At 36.0% G+C, this 18,727-nt stretch overlaps 1 protein-coding gene across 1 annotated transcript in view; it reads left to right on the top strand.

Annotated features, from left to right (window-relative positions):
- Positions 1-18,727, top strand: part of THADA (THADA armadillo repeat containing) — a gene marked incomplete at both ends in the record, with an annotated part of 151,528 nt that overhangs the window by 34,873 nt on the left and 97,928 nt on the right. The window contains 2 exons of the mRNA XM_079550771.1: positions 59-150; positions 17,317-17,406. Of these exons, the coding sequence (XP_079406897.1) occupies positions 59-150; positions 17,317-17,406 (182 nt within the window). The remainder of the gene's footprint in view (positions 1-58; positions 151-17,316; positions 17,407-18,727) is intronic.

Below are 18,727 nucleotides of genomic sequence, written 5' to 3'. Positions count from 1 at the left end.
AAAAAATACTTGTACAATTCAAAGGCTTTTTTTTAATTTTGTGTTCTTTTTGTCTTAGGTAAGAAATTCATCTACGCTTCTTTTTAGTGCTCTAATTACAAGGATTTTTGGAGTTAAAAGAGGGAAAGATGAAAATTCCAAAAAAAATAGGTAAGCTTCACTTGCTACCAGTATTAAGTTTGCAGAACATGATCTTAGCCAAAAACAATTCAAAAATGTTGCTTGCTTTATGGATGTATTTGCATCATGATGTTAAAAAAACATCTAGGTTTGCTTAAACTGTAATGCCAAGAAATAAACTCTTAGGGCAAAAATATCTGCTATTGAGTGCTGAGAGTTAATTTGCACTCACATGTGATTTTGCTAGGAGGGAATGTTGCTCAGGTGTGAGTTCCTGTGGCTCTTCTGAGTGTGCAGTGTCTTGAGGTCAAAAATAGGGCCTCTGGTTCTTGACAGTAGAAAGAGAGAGATTAAGGGAACAATAGTCACTTGCACCTTCCCTTATCTATAAAGTAGGCCTGGACTTAACCTCACTAATTTGAGATTTTTACCTTTAGACACTTTACACTAGAACACTCTGTCCCTCCTTTGTGTCTCTTTCCTCGTAAGGTCCAAAAATGAGAGCTTGCAAAGCTGCTGCTTTTCCAGGGCATTCCCTGTATTCCCATACTGTTGTCCTCTGTAGTTGGCCTCCAGATCCTCCACTGTGTCTTATGTAAACCCAATTCTCCTCTTACTCTAATACTCCCTAGTGGCTACATTTCTATTTCTCTTAGCAACTGTTAGTCCACAAGCAAAAAATCAGAACCTGCTTTTGTAAGTGGGTGTTTTCTCACTCCTATGCTTTCTTTGGCCCTCAGTGCCTCTCTACAGCTTCTGCCACAAATGAAGCATGTCCATACTCTGTAGTTAAGGCTCCTGCTCTGGGAGGAATGCAGAAATAACCACAGACAATCAAATCATTTAAAAATACTCTTGGATAAGTCTGTGGGGCCACAGAGTGGTCACATTATGGTTATTATGGTAACTGTTTCAGAAATGCTTAATGGATTTTCAAATAATGGGCAAGATATGAGATTTCTGAGAGGAGAGAAATGTTATGAATTACCTTTGAAGTTTTCCATTCATTTCTATTCATTATACAGTGATCTATATAGCTAATGTAATTATCATGCCCATTACGAGAAACTAAATGTCCTGGGATGATAGCAATCTTTGTGGTGGTGCTATTTTAGCTCTTTGAAATACTTACCTAATGAATTCCAGGTGTATGAATGTGAGGAAGAAATATGGCTGTGACACTGCAGGGAGATTTCCCTTGTAAGAGAACTCTGTCCCAAAAGTGATATGAAATGTCATCCATGATACTGCCTGAAATAAACTCCACTTTGTCTTATGCTCAAATCTCTTCTCACTTAAATCAGGAATTCTGTCCCATGCCTCCTGAAAATCAAGTAGAGTAACAACAAATGTTTCTCACTTCTTGCCTTTTCACTTCATTCCTGTAACAAAACATGATTTATTTTTTTTTAAAGTTTCACTCACTAACAGTTATATGAACTTCAACTTTTATAAATTTGTATCCTAGTGAAAAACTTAACCACTAACCTCTGCAGTGTGAGGACAGACTGACTTTTCAAATACAGACAGTGTGGTGAGATGTGTAATCTGAGATTTCTGTTTGTGAAGTTGCAAAAGGTAATGGCGTTTGAGTTGGGGAAATACCAAAACAAATGAAAGTTAATGTCTGTATATAGAAGTCATTAAAAACAATGTTGTTAGGTTTGTTTTTTTGTTTTTTTTGTTTTTAAATATAACCGGCTCTGTCAGCTTGCTTCTCAGAAACTTCTTGTTTACGGTAATTTGTTTGTAATCAGCTTGAACAAAAGGTGTTAAAGCTGGACTGGTTCTTTCCCTTCCTCCTTCCATTTTGCACTTTTTCATTGAACTTTGTATGTAGTCATTTCTACTGTTCCCTTATATAGTGGTCAATACCACAGAACAAGGAATGGGAAAATACTTCTAAAATGGGTCAGTGAGAGTCAAGAGGTATGAAAATAGAGGCAATCTCAGCACCTGCAACATAGTTATGACTCTTATCTTCCTCTCTTGAGGTATTAGTTTAAAAGGAAAACGGTGCAGAGATTGTTTGCTATTTTGTTTATAATGCTTCTTCCTCTTAAACCAGCCCATGGATTGAAGCTAGTGTGCATACAGGTAAAGTTTTGTCTCTCAGTACCAGCAGGTGTCACCGCTGCTGCACAGCTGCTCAGCCACATCTCCAGGGTTCATCTGCACTTGGGCGCTTTTCTTTGGGACTCTAATCTTGTTTTGTTTAGTGTTTTGCCAAAACAGGATTCATATATTAAATTGATTATTTTTTTCACTTTATATCTGGCAGTTTACTTCAAAAGAACTATTATTTCAGCAACTTGCATCTACGAGAGTTTGTGTGAAAGTCATTTGTTTGTGAGGTGCTTGCTGCGTTGCTGACAGGATATTCTTCTAACATTAAGGGGAATCTTGTCTGTGGACAGAGACTAAAGCCCTGTAGCAGCCTTCAGGACCTTGTTTCCAGTTTGCCAGCCTTATTTTAGATTAAGGATTTAAATCTTTCTGTGCTGTGTCAGGAGGGAGGTAGCTTATTGATTGGCTGTTCTGTCAAAAAAAAAAAAAAGGAAAAAAAAAACTGTCAGAAAAATACTGGCAATTTAATTGTAGTTCTGTGCAACATTGCTATACTTTGTTTTATAATTTTGATATTTTCTTATTTTTTGTTTTTTGTCCACTAAGAATTCACATACATCCTTGATGCAAAAAGCTACAGGCCTATCCATATCTACCACCTTTAGTTTTCTGATATCATATTCCATTCCCTATTTATGTTAATTGCGTGTTATAATTGCTGTGCAGCCAGGATGTTTATGTAGTCGTAGTGTGGTGCCTGTCCATTATTTGATGGTCTGGATCAGTTCTGAAGCATTGGATTTAGTGAACTATAACCAGTGTCTGATCAGTAAGGCGATGTAGTTTGTTTTTCCAAGCATATATGAAAGAATGGCTTCTCTTTCCATTTTCTTTTGCTTTCCTTTATCTTTCCTCTCAAAAACGTCTGGTGTCATTTTGACCATTTGTAACAAAACTGTGTGAAAGAGTCCCCCATCTCATTGACAGAAAGGGGATTTCTGTGTCTGCTTGCAGGAATTTAGACAGCATGTGCAGTGGTTGTCGCTACTGGAGAGCAGAGGTAGGAAAAGGCATGCTGACCTGGGCTTTCTGATCATTGAATGGATGCTAGGAAGGTCAGCCAGAAGAGTCTGAGGACAAAAGCAATCCTATGATAGTTTAGAGGAGATGAGTTGAAGAAACTACCAACTGTATATCGTGATTTCTGCTTCTTGGTTGTGCTGGTTTCATAGGTAGTGGGGCAACACTGAGGGTTCATGCATGCGTTTGCATCAGCAGCTGTATTGGCACTGCTGGGACTGTAAAACTGGGGTAGCAAAGAAGGGGGATTTCTTAAGCAGAATTCTGTGCTGATGCCAAACTTCACTCTTAATGGTTCACTGGAAATTTGAAGGGACTGCTTTGCATCATGACACAGGAGATGCAATCATATCCTGATTTCATTTAAATATTGATGTCTCTTTAATTTTAGCATGGGTAAAGAAATAATGAGTTGAAAAATGTGTACTTGAAAAATAGCAACTACATGCAGCTCCTACAAGTAAAAGGGATTGTGTGAAGACTTTTTATAGTGATCCATGCAACTGTATGGATTGAGCATTTCTAGTGAAAAGAATGTTAGAGACCAAGAGATTTCTTCTGGGGTCTATCTGACAAAGACTACATCAAAAAAATTAACACATATACACAGGCACCTGTGTCTATCATAGGTATTTCTGGTCTGTAGTCCAGTGCAAATTAAAGATGCTAGTGCTTGTTATTCAACAAGACTCTTCTTATTAAATAGGTTGTATTTCTGGCTTTATTTATTTCAAGTATGGGCACTATCAGAAATTGTGTCAAATTTGCTGTTTGTGATGTAACATGCTTCAGTGCTTTAGAGCAATAGAAAGGGATTGTCCTGGCTTATCTGAAAACTGAATTTGGAATACGAATGTAGCAAAGTCCTCAGAAAGAATAACCAATGGCTTCAAAAGATGAGATGAAAAGGAAGAGCAAGGGGAGGATTTCCATTGGCTTCTGACCTTGGTGGAGGAGGTTCCCGTAAAGAAAAGCTTCAAGTCTTTGATTAAAAAGCTCTGTTGTAGGCCAGACTGAAATGGTACAACACAAACTCATGATTTTTAAGCAAAGTAACTGATGTAAATATAATTTTCATTTTTTATGAGGAAAAAGAATCTTACTTATTTAGGTTTCAGTGAAGGGAAAATACATATATAGTAAAATACTTAGAAATTATCAATGTGCATTTTATGTTGATGAGATATTCATGCTGATATAAAAATGAGTATGAATACTGCTATGTTCCTGATACTGAGCTAGATATACAGAACTGTAAGTCTCTGTTAACAGTCGGTAAATGTTGATGATATTAATAACTTCAAACACTTGAAAAAGGGGAAGTTATATTTCTAATTACAATAAGATGGATGAAAACTATGTAGATGTGAATAGGTTTTGAAGCTGCACTATTGGCTGTGAGGCGGTCAGTATGCAATACTGCCTTCTACTTTCTTTTTTATTGCAAGTTCAGTCTTCAGCACTTCTCAGTAAGCAGTTGCGCTAAGTAGAACCAAATTAGCTTTTAAAATCACTGCTGTTTTCTCATAAATTGACATGTACTTGTTCCTTAACATAAAGTTTCTTAAGACCAGAAACTATCCTGTTTTATGCTCTGAAGGTTTAGAGGAAAACACTGAAAATTGAACGTTCTATGGTAATCCTCTCTTTTCCTGCTGTTATCCCTAAATTAAATTAATCTGGTATTATTTTCCTTTTCACTAAGCCACTTCAGAATTGTAGCTTAAAGTACATAAAACATCCAGAAGTTCATGGTTCCTGTTGAATGTTCCACATCTGACAGGCTAATACTTCAGTACTTCCAGCTTCACAGCTGAAAAGTCCATCTTGTGGCAACCTTGTTAAACATTTGCTATGCATCACCCTGAGGTCTGGCAAGATTTCTGAGGTGGGTCCTTGCATGCCTGCAGTGTAGTGTCCTGCAGTCATTTGTGATAAATGGGAAGAAACTTTGATGACACAAATGTGGTCAATGTGCTGTAATGGCACTCTGGTGTTGTAAAATGAGATAACCCTTCCAAGAGTTTCATTAGAGGTGAAAGTATGACTTGATTCACAACACTGAGCTCTGTGTGTACCTCTTGGACTGAGTGCTGCAGAGGGAAGGGTTGGGATTGCTTTATCTTGGATCTCATTAGTGCTTCTTCCATGGCAGCTAAAATACGGGATCAGCGATGGAGATTTCAAGAGATGTCTGAGCAAATTAACTACCCTGGTTCTTACTTTTCGTCCAACTCCTTCAGTGTCACACTTTGCAGCCTGTCTTCTCTTTTGCCACTTTAGTTGTTCCAGTGGGTGATTGCAAAGTAGTTATTAAGGATTTGGTGCAGAAGATTGTCTTGTGAGAGGGAGCTGTTTTTCCTAAAACAAACAAACAAAACAAAACAAACAAAAAAAAAAAAAAAAAACAGTAAAAGTTCAGTCCCTTTTGGGGGACTTTTCAGTCCCTCCCTTTTCTATCTGCCAAAAATAGGCCCATAGCTCTTTTATTTTTCATGCTCAGGCTCTTTTGTATTGACTTTGACAGATTTAGAAGACTTGATCTCAGAGCAAACATGCAAAAGTTCAGACTGAATCAGATAACCATTATGACATTTAAGACGAATAGTTCAATAACATTAGGCTTATTTAGACACAGGCTTCCTGCACTGAAGTGCTTTTGTAATAGGAATGATTATTAATTGCTATTAATTTGTAAATTTAAGATAAAATTTATGAAAACGTTCAGAAACAGATACAAATTGAGAACAACCTCCAAAACAAATGTCATGTCACTGACCCTCTCCTCCTGCTCACTATTATTTCAGTTTTTCTGTTTGTTTCGCATCCCTAATCTAAAACTATCCAAAATTTCTTGTATCAGACAAAAATGAGTGTTCCCTTGAGGTTGAAGACGTGCTTATATAATTTCTGTTTATTTTAGAAGCACGAGACATGTCTGAAATCTGAAGAACCCTTTTTACTTCAAGATTTCCCTATTAACACAAACCTGTTTCAAATCTTTACCGCTCAAATACAAAGTGTTGTCTGCTTGCAAATGTGTATCCATGCTCACTTGAACAAAGAGAAACTTCGTAGTGGACTGTCTCAAGTTAGAGCCAGTAAATAGAGAAATAAATGTAGTAAAGCAATGCGTGTGAAAGTTCGTCCAAAGTGAAATATCCTAAAAATACATGTGCTGCCCTGAAGTAACTTCAAGCCATTTTAAACAGAATAGAGGCTTAATGTTTGTTTCTAACAAGTGACTGAATTGTGTTCAGTGAAACAAAAATTAATGTAAGACTAACTGCATGAGTAGATATTGTAGTTTTATTGTAATGATGAAAAAAATGATTAATATGAATTGATGCAATTGTTCTGTTTTGTTCTCTACATAATGTACATACCACGTATTCATGAACTTTACCACGCTTAGTGATAAGCAGCTATTCTTCACAAATTAGAAAGGTATAGTGTGGGCTGTTCGGAGGCAAAATTTACAATGCTAAGTCTGTGGCAAGAGATTAAAGATAATAGTTGCATAGTCAGTGACTGAGGAGAATTATTGGAGGCTTTCTCTAGATAACTTAATTTTATGCATTTATATGAAATATACACACACCTTTGCATACTCACGGGAATACCATACATGTTTTTAGGAAAATAATTCTTAAATTGTTTAACATAATATGTTCTCTTTTTAACTGTTTATGTATATGTATGCATATATATCTCCATTTGGTGTTAATTAATATGCTGATATAGATACCAGGTTATATCTGTGATACTGGTTTTTGGTTATGTTTCTCTATTTTTATTGCCAGCCCATTATGCATTTACTTCTCTTGCTAGTACAGCAACAATAGTGCCATTAGAAAAAGCTTCTGCTTGGTGTTTTAGTAAACCGAGTTTCATAATTATTCCTCTCAGTCACACTTTTCCTGAAGTATTTGTTCTGCACAGGTGCCTTTTTCCATACCTGATTTCACAAAGGATATAATAAATAAGAAAACAAGAGGCATAAAGAAACTTGTACTTGAAAGAGATCAAAGCACACCAGACCATGCAGACCTTTGGAAATCTTGGCTAGCTCTCTTGTAAATAAAGGTGCTTCTAAAGCAGAAGGTATTTAACTACTGTATTTATATAGAGTTTGATTGATAGTTCAGTTATTAAACTCATAAAAACACAGCAACGTAAACTAGTAAGAATGTTTATTCTAGCACTTCTATCTGGAGGAAAATGAAAACCAAGATATAGTGGCATATTCTTGGTTATTTTTAAGTATTTATCTTAGGGTTCTGTAGTGCAAAAGAATGTTTTTTTTTCATGTCAGTGATCTTGAACCCCAGAGCAGTAAGCAAAATAGTTTAAGTATTTTCTAGTTCTTTAGCAAAAGAAATGTTAGAGTTATTGTAGGTGCATAGTGATCACATCTCCTTTGAAGGAACAAACCCCACGTCTTTATAATGATTCTTCTATCCACGTCACAGTGTTTTTCATGGTGTAAAAAAGAAATTGGAATTGTGTTTTGCGTTTACTAAAATGAGGCTATAGGAAATCTGGCACACTCGCTGTGCATCATGTTAGGTTTAGAAAAACAAGTGCACAGTAACATTTTGCATTATTGCTGTTGGGATTATTAGTTGATATGTTGCACCAACTTTTTAGAATGACTTTTGCCAGGCTTCACTGTGTCTCTCCATACCTCCATCCAAAATCACGTGGGCCTTTTTTCTGCTGTGGGAGACCTGAAATTCTCTTAGTCATGTGAAAAGGTTGTTTGGAAGTACCTTGTTCTGAGAAATGGTGGGATTTCAGAAGTTTAAGTCTGAGATATGTTCCCTAATGAAAAATAATCCAAAATGCAACTCTGAAAATATGTATGTAATCTTTATTACTAAAGGACCTTTCTTGTTGCCATTATCTGTCTTTTAGGACTGGTGATGTGTCTCTGGTTGTCATTCAGAGGAAGTGCTAATCAAGAATTTTCATAATTATATATGATTTTTGAATGGTGGCTTTTGTTTCATATTAAGCTGGTATTTTAAATAACATAGTTCACATTGTCCTGAGCATATGATAAAATTGCTAACTTTTGGAAAAAAAAAAGATAAATCTCAAGAATCTTGTTGTTAGCAGGAACTATTGTTTGCTGAAATTGCAGTAGGTGGATGAAACCTATCAATACAGGAAGATTAGAAGAAATCTGACTAAGGGTTAAAGTCATGCTGCTGGAATGGAAAATAACTAAATGGAATTATAGAAATGTTGATTGGAAGGAGATCTCTTGATTCCCATTAAAAATATGATTCAGCAGCACCAAATTAGGACAGCAGTGACTTTGCTTGAGTTTAAAACTTTCAGTGGCTATGTCACTGCATTACCTGTCTAAATCCAGGATTTTTTTTTTTTTTGTTGCACAATTTAAAACTTCTGAGCTGCTATTTGTGATTTCTGATCCTTTCTATACTATCTACAACTACTGCAGGAAACCTAGGCTGTAATCTCTGATTCTTCAAGCCAGTCATAACCTGCTGTTTGACCTTCCCTGAACCTCCTCTCTGTCAGATGGAGCAAACCTGGCTCTTTCAGATTCTCATAGGGTATATCCTCTAGGCCTTGTCCATCAGTGCAGCTGTTTGCTGGACCCTCTCCTATGTCTTCTAATCTTTTCTGCGTGTGGCAACTCAAAATTGGATGGAGGATTCCATATGCCAAGTAGACAAGGATAACTTCCCTTGATCTGCTGCCACATTTGTCATAATGAATGTAGGCCAGTAAGTGGTTTGCCTTGTTTGCCATGAGGACGTATCATTGGCTCATACTGAGCTTGGCATCTACTATAACCCTCAGGTTCTTTGTGGTGGAACTGTTACTGAGCCAGCTGGTTTTCAGCCTTTGCTGATCCTCAGGTTTGTTCAACCCAGGTTGAAAACTTCGTATTTCTCCTTGTAGAACTACATGAGGTTTCTGTTGGCCCAAGCCTCAAGCTTCTCCAGATCTGCCTAGACTGAACTTTTACTATTTGTTGTTTCATCTACTCCCTTTAATTCACTGTTGTCCACAGATCTGCAGAGGATGCTTTCCACTTCATCAACAAAGTTGTTAATAAAAGGTGTTTAAGCACGAAAAGGCTTCAGTATGGACTCATGGAGTGTTCTTCTGGTTACTAGCCAATGTTGAGCCACTGATTACTACCTTTTGGGCTGGGTAGTCCAGCCCAAATGCTCTGTTTATTCACACTGTACATTTTCAGCTACCATGTGAGAAAGCTGGGTAATAAAGCTGAATCTGTGTAATGATTTTCAGTCCAATTTAAAATTTGCTGCCATAATACAAATAGAGTTCAACTACTTTCCCTAGGAAATAAGAAGGAGCAGATTCTGAAAGTAATTTTAAAATTGCTTTATCAAATGTCAAAATGTGAGTTTAATATATTTAAATGCTCATCAGACTCATGGATTCTCTCTGCATTTACAGACAAGTATCTTTAGGTTGTTTTCAGTATCACTTACTTTTTTTCTGGACTTGAGATTCTGAAATGTGACAAATTCAGAGTCTTTTAGTAACATACATGCTCTTTTCCCAAGCGGCTATTATGGTGCTTGCCCTGGAATTTACAGATTATCTTCTTGGGCTCACCATAATGGAGTCATCTTAGATGACTTTAAATTTAATATTCTGCTAGCAAAATTCTTTTTGAGGCTTTTTTGGTTTTGATGTTTAAGAAGGTGTGAGCTGCTTGTTCAGAAACACACTGTGGACTTCAATTTTCTTTTTAAAAAAAAAAAAAAAAAGTGTCCAATGGGAGCAAGATTCTAAGGGTGATTGCTGAGTATCTGGAACTTCTGTAAGGAAGTTATAGAAATGTTTCCATGCTCATCTAGTGTGATGTTTTAGAATCTGCTTGCATATGGTCTTAGCATGTCTGAAGACACGAAGGGTGAGTTTTGGAAAAAAATAGCTCAGTAGCAGTTAAACTGCATGCTTGAGCAAGGGATAGAATTTCCATAGGGATGAATGTGTCGCAAAACCATAGGAACACAGGACAGTTAGAATTCTGCTGGCACAATTACTGAGTTCTTTGAATAAATAAGCTTGCTATGCAGTTTCTTTCATGAACTGATCAGGTCTCATCACAGAAACAGTTTGCGTTTTTCTACTATTGCTGCAGGAAGACTCTGGGAATGCCCTCTTCCAGAGTAAAACTTATCAAGAATTTTGCAGCTTTTCTGGTTAGAAACTTAACTTGAAGCATATTCATGGTCATTTAATACTCATCTGTTCTTATGCCAGCATTGTTCTTTATTTTAAATAATTATTTTCTCTCTTGATGCTTTCCTTGATGTATTCATGGATGTCAGTCATATATCTCTTCTGTGTTAATTTTGCCAGACAAAACAAGCTTTAAATCTCCTCTTGGAAAATTTGTTTTCTATTCCCTTGGTCATGTGAGCAGCTTTTTTAAGTGTCTCACTTAGCTGGAAGTTAGCTCTGATGTATTCCTTGTTATGTCCTACTTGATTGTTGCAGAGTGGCATTATTACTTCTTTTCCTATAGTGACTACATCAAGTACTGATGTGTTATGGAACCACATCTGCCCTTTTTGTTTCCGTTTTTGATGAGGGATCTGAGATACCAAGTGATACAAACTTGGGTCCTTTTACTATTTCCTGATGATGAATTCTAAATCATAATACATTTTTAAATTAGTTGTCATGTATGTAGTGTTTCTGTCATTCATTTCATGTTGTCTTTGTTATTCCAGTCACCAAAGATATCTGAATTTTGTTTCTTAGTGTTTTAATCTTCCCTCTCTACTGACAATTCAGACTTTGGCTTCATCAGTGGATTTTCATTGGTGCTCTTCTAACTCTTTTACTGTGTTGAAGTATTGGTCTCTACGATATGTTAGGTCCACCAATGACCAACCTAAAACATGCTGTTGTGTCATTTTAAGCCCTATTTCCTCTCTAACTTAAGTGCAGCATGTCAGTTGTATAGATGACAGTGTATAGATTGTATAGGTTTATCTATTAAACCAAAACTGTTGTGGACCTCATGGAAATGTTTCTTCAGACTATACTGAGAATGCTGCATGCTTTTCTCAGTTTAGTTTTTTTTTGGTTGTTTTTTTTTTTTTGGAGTAGAAGGAAAGAACTGGATCTCTGCTTAGTGCTGGAGCTGCCATGCTTTTTTCTTCTAAGTAAATTCTGAATAAAGTGTTTGCAGATTTCAAACATTTCTTGTGTTGCAATTACATTCAGGAAGCTTGTGTTACTAGAACTCCTTTATTTTCCCTTCGTCTAGGGAAATTGTTACCTTTTTTGGGTAAAGAATGGGTTAAGTTGGCACAATCTAGTTATTAACATTTTTGCACATTGCAACATTGAAATTTTTCCTATGGTTCTGTGTTTTCTTGAGGCCAGAACAAAGGTCCTTGGTTTTCTGAATTGTACTCCCCACCAACACTTCCAAGTAATGATAGTCTTCTGTCTTCTGTGTTTTAAAATCCAGGATAGAGATTCACCTTTGAGTGTGGTGCATTGTTTGAGGTTTTGTATTGCCTTCGGTTAGCATAATTTCTCTTTTCTGTACCTTATTACCATTAGTTGACCTACCATGAAATGCAGCTGACTGTTGTATACTTCAGCGATATTTAAGGAGCCAACAATTCATTTATCTCCTAGTGCATATGTATTATGCTTACAGTAGGTGAACAAGCTTTGGTCTTTACCATAACTTCACTATAAAAGAGAATGCTAGCCATTCTTTTATGGTATTTTATGTAGTTGAAGAAAATGTTTTCTTTTGAAGTTTATACTTCTGAATTGTGTCTTTGCTAATAGGGAAATAAACTTTACATATTTTCTTAATGAGTGATAAGGAAAGAACATGAATGGGCAGTTAAAAACTGTTTAGTTAAGCTGCACTGCATTTCATTTTTTATACTTTACACGTTTGCACCTTTGCCTCCATTAGAATGTGGATTATTATAAATTTGACATTTTGAATGACTGTTATATGAAATTCAGAGTGGGTTTTTAAACCTGTTGTTGTTTAGCATTAGTTGTACATGCGGTACAGGGAGTAAATTTGATTTTGTTTCTGCATTACTGCTTCTAACACAAAGTATCATCTGAAAAATTACAGTTAATGATTCCAGTATAGTCACTGATACAGAGTGGATTTTACAGGAGGCCATTAAGAGAGGGCTTCTGTAATTTCATGAAAACTATATTCTTGGCCATGGTATCTCCAAATGTGTATGCCTTTATTTTTTTTCTCATTCCAGTTTTATTTTTCCTTCATAAATATAATCACGTTTTTTCACCTGTCACAGACCTGTTAGTACATTTGTCAGCTGACCTGAGACATTAGCAACATTTTTATTCAAGATGAACTGTGAAGGACTCTTGATTTTGTCGGAAGAACTGTAGTCTCTAAATCTCATTTGTCCTAAAATTAAATACAAACAGATTTACTGCAAATGTTCTTTACCATGTCAGTTGCTAAAAGTGGGATACAAGGTTATAAAGCCTTTAGTTCTTCAGAAAAATAATGGAAAGAACAGGAGCAGGTAATCTCTGACACATGTCACAGTAAAATGATACATATGCCCCGATGTCAAAGCAGAATTTTAATCTGGAGTATTCTCTTAAGTGTGCAACACGGCTTGGAACAGAACGTTGTAACATCCGTGACTTTATTCTCAGATGTGATTTTTAAATGTAGAATTGTAGTAGTTAAATAAGTCACTCTTTGTGCATAAAGATGGGACAATTTAGTGGAAAGACAGTACGTATATAAGCACAGATACTACTACTTGCATTATATGGCATCAAGTCACTATTCAGACAAACTACTTATAATGATCAGAGAAGTTACAGTTTTCAGTAGGATTTATGAATTTAATTCTAGAATTTAGGTGACACTGAATATCTTTGTAAGCAAAACAGAGGAAATAAAAACTTGCCTGTGTGTCTTTACCTTACTCCAACCCACCCAAGATTCTACCATGAAAAGCAATGAAAGAGAAAAAAATCAGGTAGTGATTGAATAGAAGAGTTAAATGACAGTCAAGAATATAATAAAGGCTTCTATTAAAGGTTATTTTAGAGAAATGAAAAACTTCATGCATTTTTCCTAAGAAGCGTAATTAAATGCTGTAAATTATACTCTTGTTCATGTTTAAAATGAACTTCAAGGGAAAGTTCTTATAGATTTGCAGTCTGCTTTCATTTGTATCTTCTATTTTAAATTTTACTACTATAACTAGTCGATTCTTGATAATTCATCTGGTTCACTGTTGTTTTCCAAATGCTGCTGTGTTAATTACATTCTGTCCTTTGTCACATCCTGTCCTTGCTTTCAGAGAACCCTTTTACCAGTTTATTTGAACTCTATATTCTCTGAAATACTGTCGTCCTGACCTTTTCCTCCTGAATAGACTCTAGAGGAGAGAAAGGTGGGAAAGACTCTGTTTGGCTCAGGGCTATGTAGGGGTATTAAAAGTGCAACTTGATTTTCTGCAGTCTGTTAGAGAAGGTGCTTCAAAACTGTTTTTGAGGCACATCTCTTCAGGTGGAAAACTTAAGAGAAAATAGGAAAGAAACTCATGTACATCTCCCTTTCTGCATAAGCTCTCTCCATCAGTCTTGTTTTTCTGAAAACTACAAATTGTGCCTGCTTCTCTAGCAATCAAAATTGAGCATGTTGTGAAGGTCTTATACTCCCGAATTGTCGTCTGCCTTCTCTGCAGAGTTATTCATGTATAAACAAGTGTTAATATTGTTAACAGGAGTATCTGAGATTAATTACATCTCATTTCCTACTCATCTGTTGAAATATTTTGCACGTGTGGTTTTACAAATGATTTTTACAAATCATTTTAGAATGCAAGTCCTTCCATGATTTACTCTCAATTTTTTTTTTTTTTTTTTTTTACATTAGCCATATACTTTAACCATATACTTAGGTGACATTTTACGTTGAGGTGAGGGGATTTATTGTAAGCATCATCAGCTCACTGATAATCTTTCTCTTTCGTTACACTGCTTCCTATTTCAGTAAGTAACCTTTCACCAATGTATTGCTTAGATATCTGTAATCCCATTTGAAATTTTAAATTGTGAAATTGTACTACTTTTGGGAAGTACTAGCAGGAAACAGAACAGACTACTGTTAGCCTGTGGTACTGAGGAAGATGAACTCTGATGTAATATGAAATGATTTCAGCTGGAAATGAGAAAAATATTAGCGTCTTAAGGTTCTTTCCAATTCCTTCTCTAGTTTTAGGGTGGGTAGCTGTCAAATCCTGTGATCTGTAAGATGTTGATTTTAAGGATTTAATTATGGTAGCCACGTTGCCAAAAGTCTATTTGAACTGTTTGTGACTAATGGAAACAACGAATAGTTATCTATATTTTTAGTTTAAATCTATAATTCTTTGTCATATATAATTTAGAAAAGGAGGCCAAAGTTTGTTCCATGAGAACTGATAACTGTTATTTTGTGTCAGTTTTCCAGCTCCTGTTTTGTTGGTATATTCCTTTATAAATGGGTGTATTAAGTATTTTCCTTCCTTTAAGGACATAGATAACTTACTATTTATGAAACATAACTCATATGAGTCTCTTTATGAAGTGTTGGAGTTCATTTTTCAAAGCAGCGTATTTTTTTTCATGAAATAGAAAATAGGTGGCTCAAGTTTCTGGTCATTTTTGAGAAATCTGAGTCGTTGCCCTTTTTATTGTGGTTCCAGTCTCAGTTGCTGTACACAACTACTTGTGTGTGCCTAATGCATACACACTGCCAGAAACAACAGGCATGATCCGTAATCAAAAATGAGACAGCTAAATACCTCTGTGTTTTACTCACTCTCATTATTGCTTTCTGGTTCTTCTCTAGTTATGTGTCTTCCTGCCTTGACATCCCCAAGTGGATTCACATGTAAATCAGGGCTCTGTATTTTTTAGAACATGTTTTCATTTTACAGTGTTTCTGTTAACATACAGTGTTTCTTGTTTTCCCTCTGAGCTGGAGGCCATTTCTAAGAATCACTGGACACCCAGTCTGCTCATAGTGCCTTTGGGCATCTTTTTTGCAGACATCTGGTGACCAATGGTTTTGATTAGACTGCCTCCTCCCATCATGTAACCTGTGCAACTGTTAACCAAGGGAGAGGTTATGTAAGTTACCCCGTTTGATAACTGCTCTTTCCCTATCAAAAAGATGTATGAAATCACACTATTTACAAATAATTTTAGGGCTATATTTCTAAGAATATTCAGTTCCGTTATGTAATATAAATTCAAATTTGGCTACTGAATTTGATGATATTGAAAGTGGATGTGTTCAAGAATAATTGCTGCATGAGGTGCTCCTTACATTAGTCCTCTTTTCAACCTCTAAGCAGTAGCCAATACATTTCAGAACGGTTAATCCCTATTATGCTTTTTTCTGACACTGTGATAGAAGAGGTGAAGATGCTAAGGATTTTCAGTTTGGTTCAAATTGATACTTCCTTTTAGTACAGAATTTTTAATATGTTATGTCTTAGTGTAAGATGTGTATGTGTATGCCATGTGCTGTTTGACTTGATGTGTGTGCCTAGCTCGCGTTTTGTGCTGACATTTTTGTCTTCAGCTGCCTACATAATGTGCTTGTAAAAAACTTGAAGTTGTTTTGAAAAGCTGTTAAATGACTTGGAAAACTCTGAAGTTTTGAAATCTGACTACAGGATGTTAGAATTTGATGACTGGCAGACTTGTTGAGGTTGTGTGATTAAGAAAAATTACATATGTTTATTTCTGCTTAAACAACCAGTGATCAGAATCCTTGGTCATGCCTTTATTAGCAGCCTTTCAGTGCATTGCTCTTGCATGTAATTCTTAGAGAAAGCTTCCTGAACATACCTCTTTGTTTGAACGTCTGTTTCCATCTACTAATTTGCTTTTGCTGTGTTTATTTTGTGGCCTATGGTGCAGGCATGTTTTGTTGGCTCAATGCTGGAAGCTTTGCTGATAGTTGTGTGCTGATTTGCATAATTTTTTGGTGCACTTATTTTTATGGACATTGAATCTTGCCATCTTACCGTGTTATTTCTGTAGATCTGGATTTGTTTGCTTGTCAAAAGCTTTCTGTTGGAGTCATGCTAAAGTATACTTAATCTGACTTGATCATGTAGCAAGCAAAGGCATTCTTGTTGTAAATATCTGGCCGTTTATTTATTTGTTTTTGAGGGAATTTTGTTTTATTTGCATAGCCCATATATCTCATTAGAACTTCCCAAACCTAACATTTGAGTGGTTCTTGCTTAGAAAGTGCTAAATGAACCTACGAACCATGAAATTATCCTTTATCAGTTCAAAAACTTATTTAAAAAAAACAAGCACAGAAGGCTTCTACTTCTTTTTTTTTTTTTTTTTTTTTTTTTTTTTGCTGTTGTGGCTTGAACTATACTGATGTATTCTGGCTAGTAATGAGTTTGATAGGTACTGGTATGTTGTTCTATTTTGGATGTAACTGTTATCTACGTGAATATTTGGCCTGGAAATGTCACTGCTGCCGAGTGCTGGAGGCAGCTCTGTTAAGAAAGCTGATGTAAGATCAGATGCATCTGTTGCTGTATTTTCTTTGACTTATCTTTCTGAGATACTTTTCAGTATCAATAATAGATGAGTATCTGTAAGTAAATGTATATTACAAGTACTTTATTAACTGTTCAGTACATGAACTGCACCAAAGGAAATGTAGTCTTCTTTTGTTCAACTCTGTTGTTAAAATGATGCTGGAACTTAAGATGCTTTTCCCCTCCCCAGAGAGATCTGAATAGTTTAGCTGGAAAAAGCTTTAGTATGTATACATGCAGACAGAAGCATGTGAACTGTCTAAATTATGTTGTATTGTCATTTTTCATGAAAGAACTGTCTCATGTTTGAAAGGAGTTCATTGTGGGTGTATGGTCATTTGGACTCTGAATTCACTGCAGCATCAGAAAGCTAAGTAAACTGATATTTTGAGTGCAACTAATTGTAACTCTTCTTCTACATTCTCTTCTGCAGGATGACAGGAGCAGAGTTTTTCTCTCGATTTCCAAGCCTTTATCCTTTCCTTCTCAAGCAGTTGGAGCTTGTAGCCAATACTTTGAACAGGTAAGATGGTATTTATGAAACTTTCGCAATGTTCAGTTTAAAGTGAGTTTTCACACATATTATAACACTGCTGTTTTCATCAGTGCTTATTGAGGTTGTGTAGATCTACTACTGTTTTTCTAAGCCTATTTTCCTGTAACTTGCACACTGCAGTGAGGTTCTGGAGTCTGAAGTGCTACTGAGTCATTAGTAGCAGCTTTATTCCTCCCTGCGAGCTGTTGCATTCCTAAGATCAGGCATTAAAAGAAAGTATATTTTTCAAGGCAGGACAGAAATTTGTTGCTTTACAATGTCTCATTTTAACAAGATTTTCTAATGTTTAAAGGATAGAAGCTCTTAGGCCTCGTGTAACCCTGAATTACCATTTTCCAGCCTGTGACACTGTCTTTGTGGAAGGTCCCCCATCTCTTTTTACAGAGTCCACAAATGGTGTCTGAGAGCTCCAATTTAATCTAACCAGATGATATACTTTGGGATGATGCTGATGCTGTTTCCCCCAAGTTCATGAACTTTTAAAGTAAACCAGCGCAGGCTTTGTTTTTTCTTAAAATGTTATGGTATAAACTGTAGAAGTTCAGCAGCTGATTTAGAGGAGAGTTTCAGCTGTCTGTCTAATGGCTTGCAATGAAGTTGAAAGAGGAGTTTTGCCAATCATTGCATCTTGCTCAGTCTCTGTTCTGAGCAAAAACGATGCGTGTATTCCATGCGGCACTCTGTTTTACTTGACATTTTGAAAGGTGCCAGTATAATCACTAGAAAATTTTGGGAAGTTGCTTGAAATACTGTCCTTGAATGTTTGTGTTTTTTGTTTGTTTTTTTTTTCAATGCAATTTAAGGAATTTTCTTTTTTTTCTAACTCATTGACTAAATAAGAAATTGTTGACTTTGCCCTGGATTTCTGGTTGATTTTACAGTACGAAAAGTGCTTGGTGTTAATGACAATAACTTTTCTTAAATCTAGCCTGCTATTTACCAAATACACTTTTTTTTTTTTTTTTTCCTTCTAGACTGGAAGACTTTTTTTTTTTTTTTAAAGCATCTTTTTGTAACTCAGCTTTCTCAATTGTTCAGTTATATGAGAAACATTACCTGTTCTGAATCTTAATGTTAGTTAAAAGCAGGGGCTGTTGTTAAGGATAGAAGAAACTGAGATAAAATAGGAAAGAAAAGGTGGTACAGCCTTAAGTTGCCTTCATGGAGGGATTCCCAGTTGCTGTAGAACTGGATGCCATGTTAGATCCCAGTAGGTTTTGCCATGACCAGCATAATGTACCTTCCTGAAATGCAAAAGAGTACTGTGCTTGTGGGAGAGTCTCAAGAC

This window comes from Tetrao urogallus, assembly GCF_951394365.1.
Source record: "Tetrao urogallus genome assembly, chromosome: 2".
Classification (NCBI taxonomy): Eukaryota; Metazoa; Chordata; class Aves; order Galliformes; family Phasianidae; genus Tetrao; species Tetrao urogallus.
The sequence above is the reverse complement of the archived record's forward strand: the minus strand, read 5'-3'. Positions and strand labels throughout refer to the sequence as shown.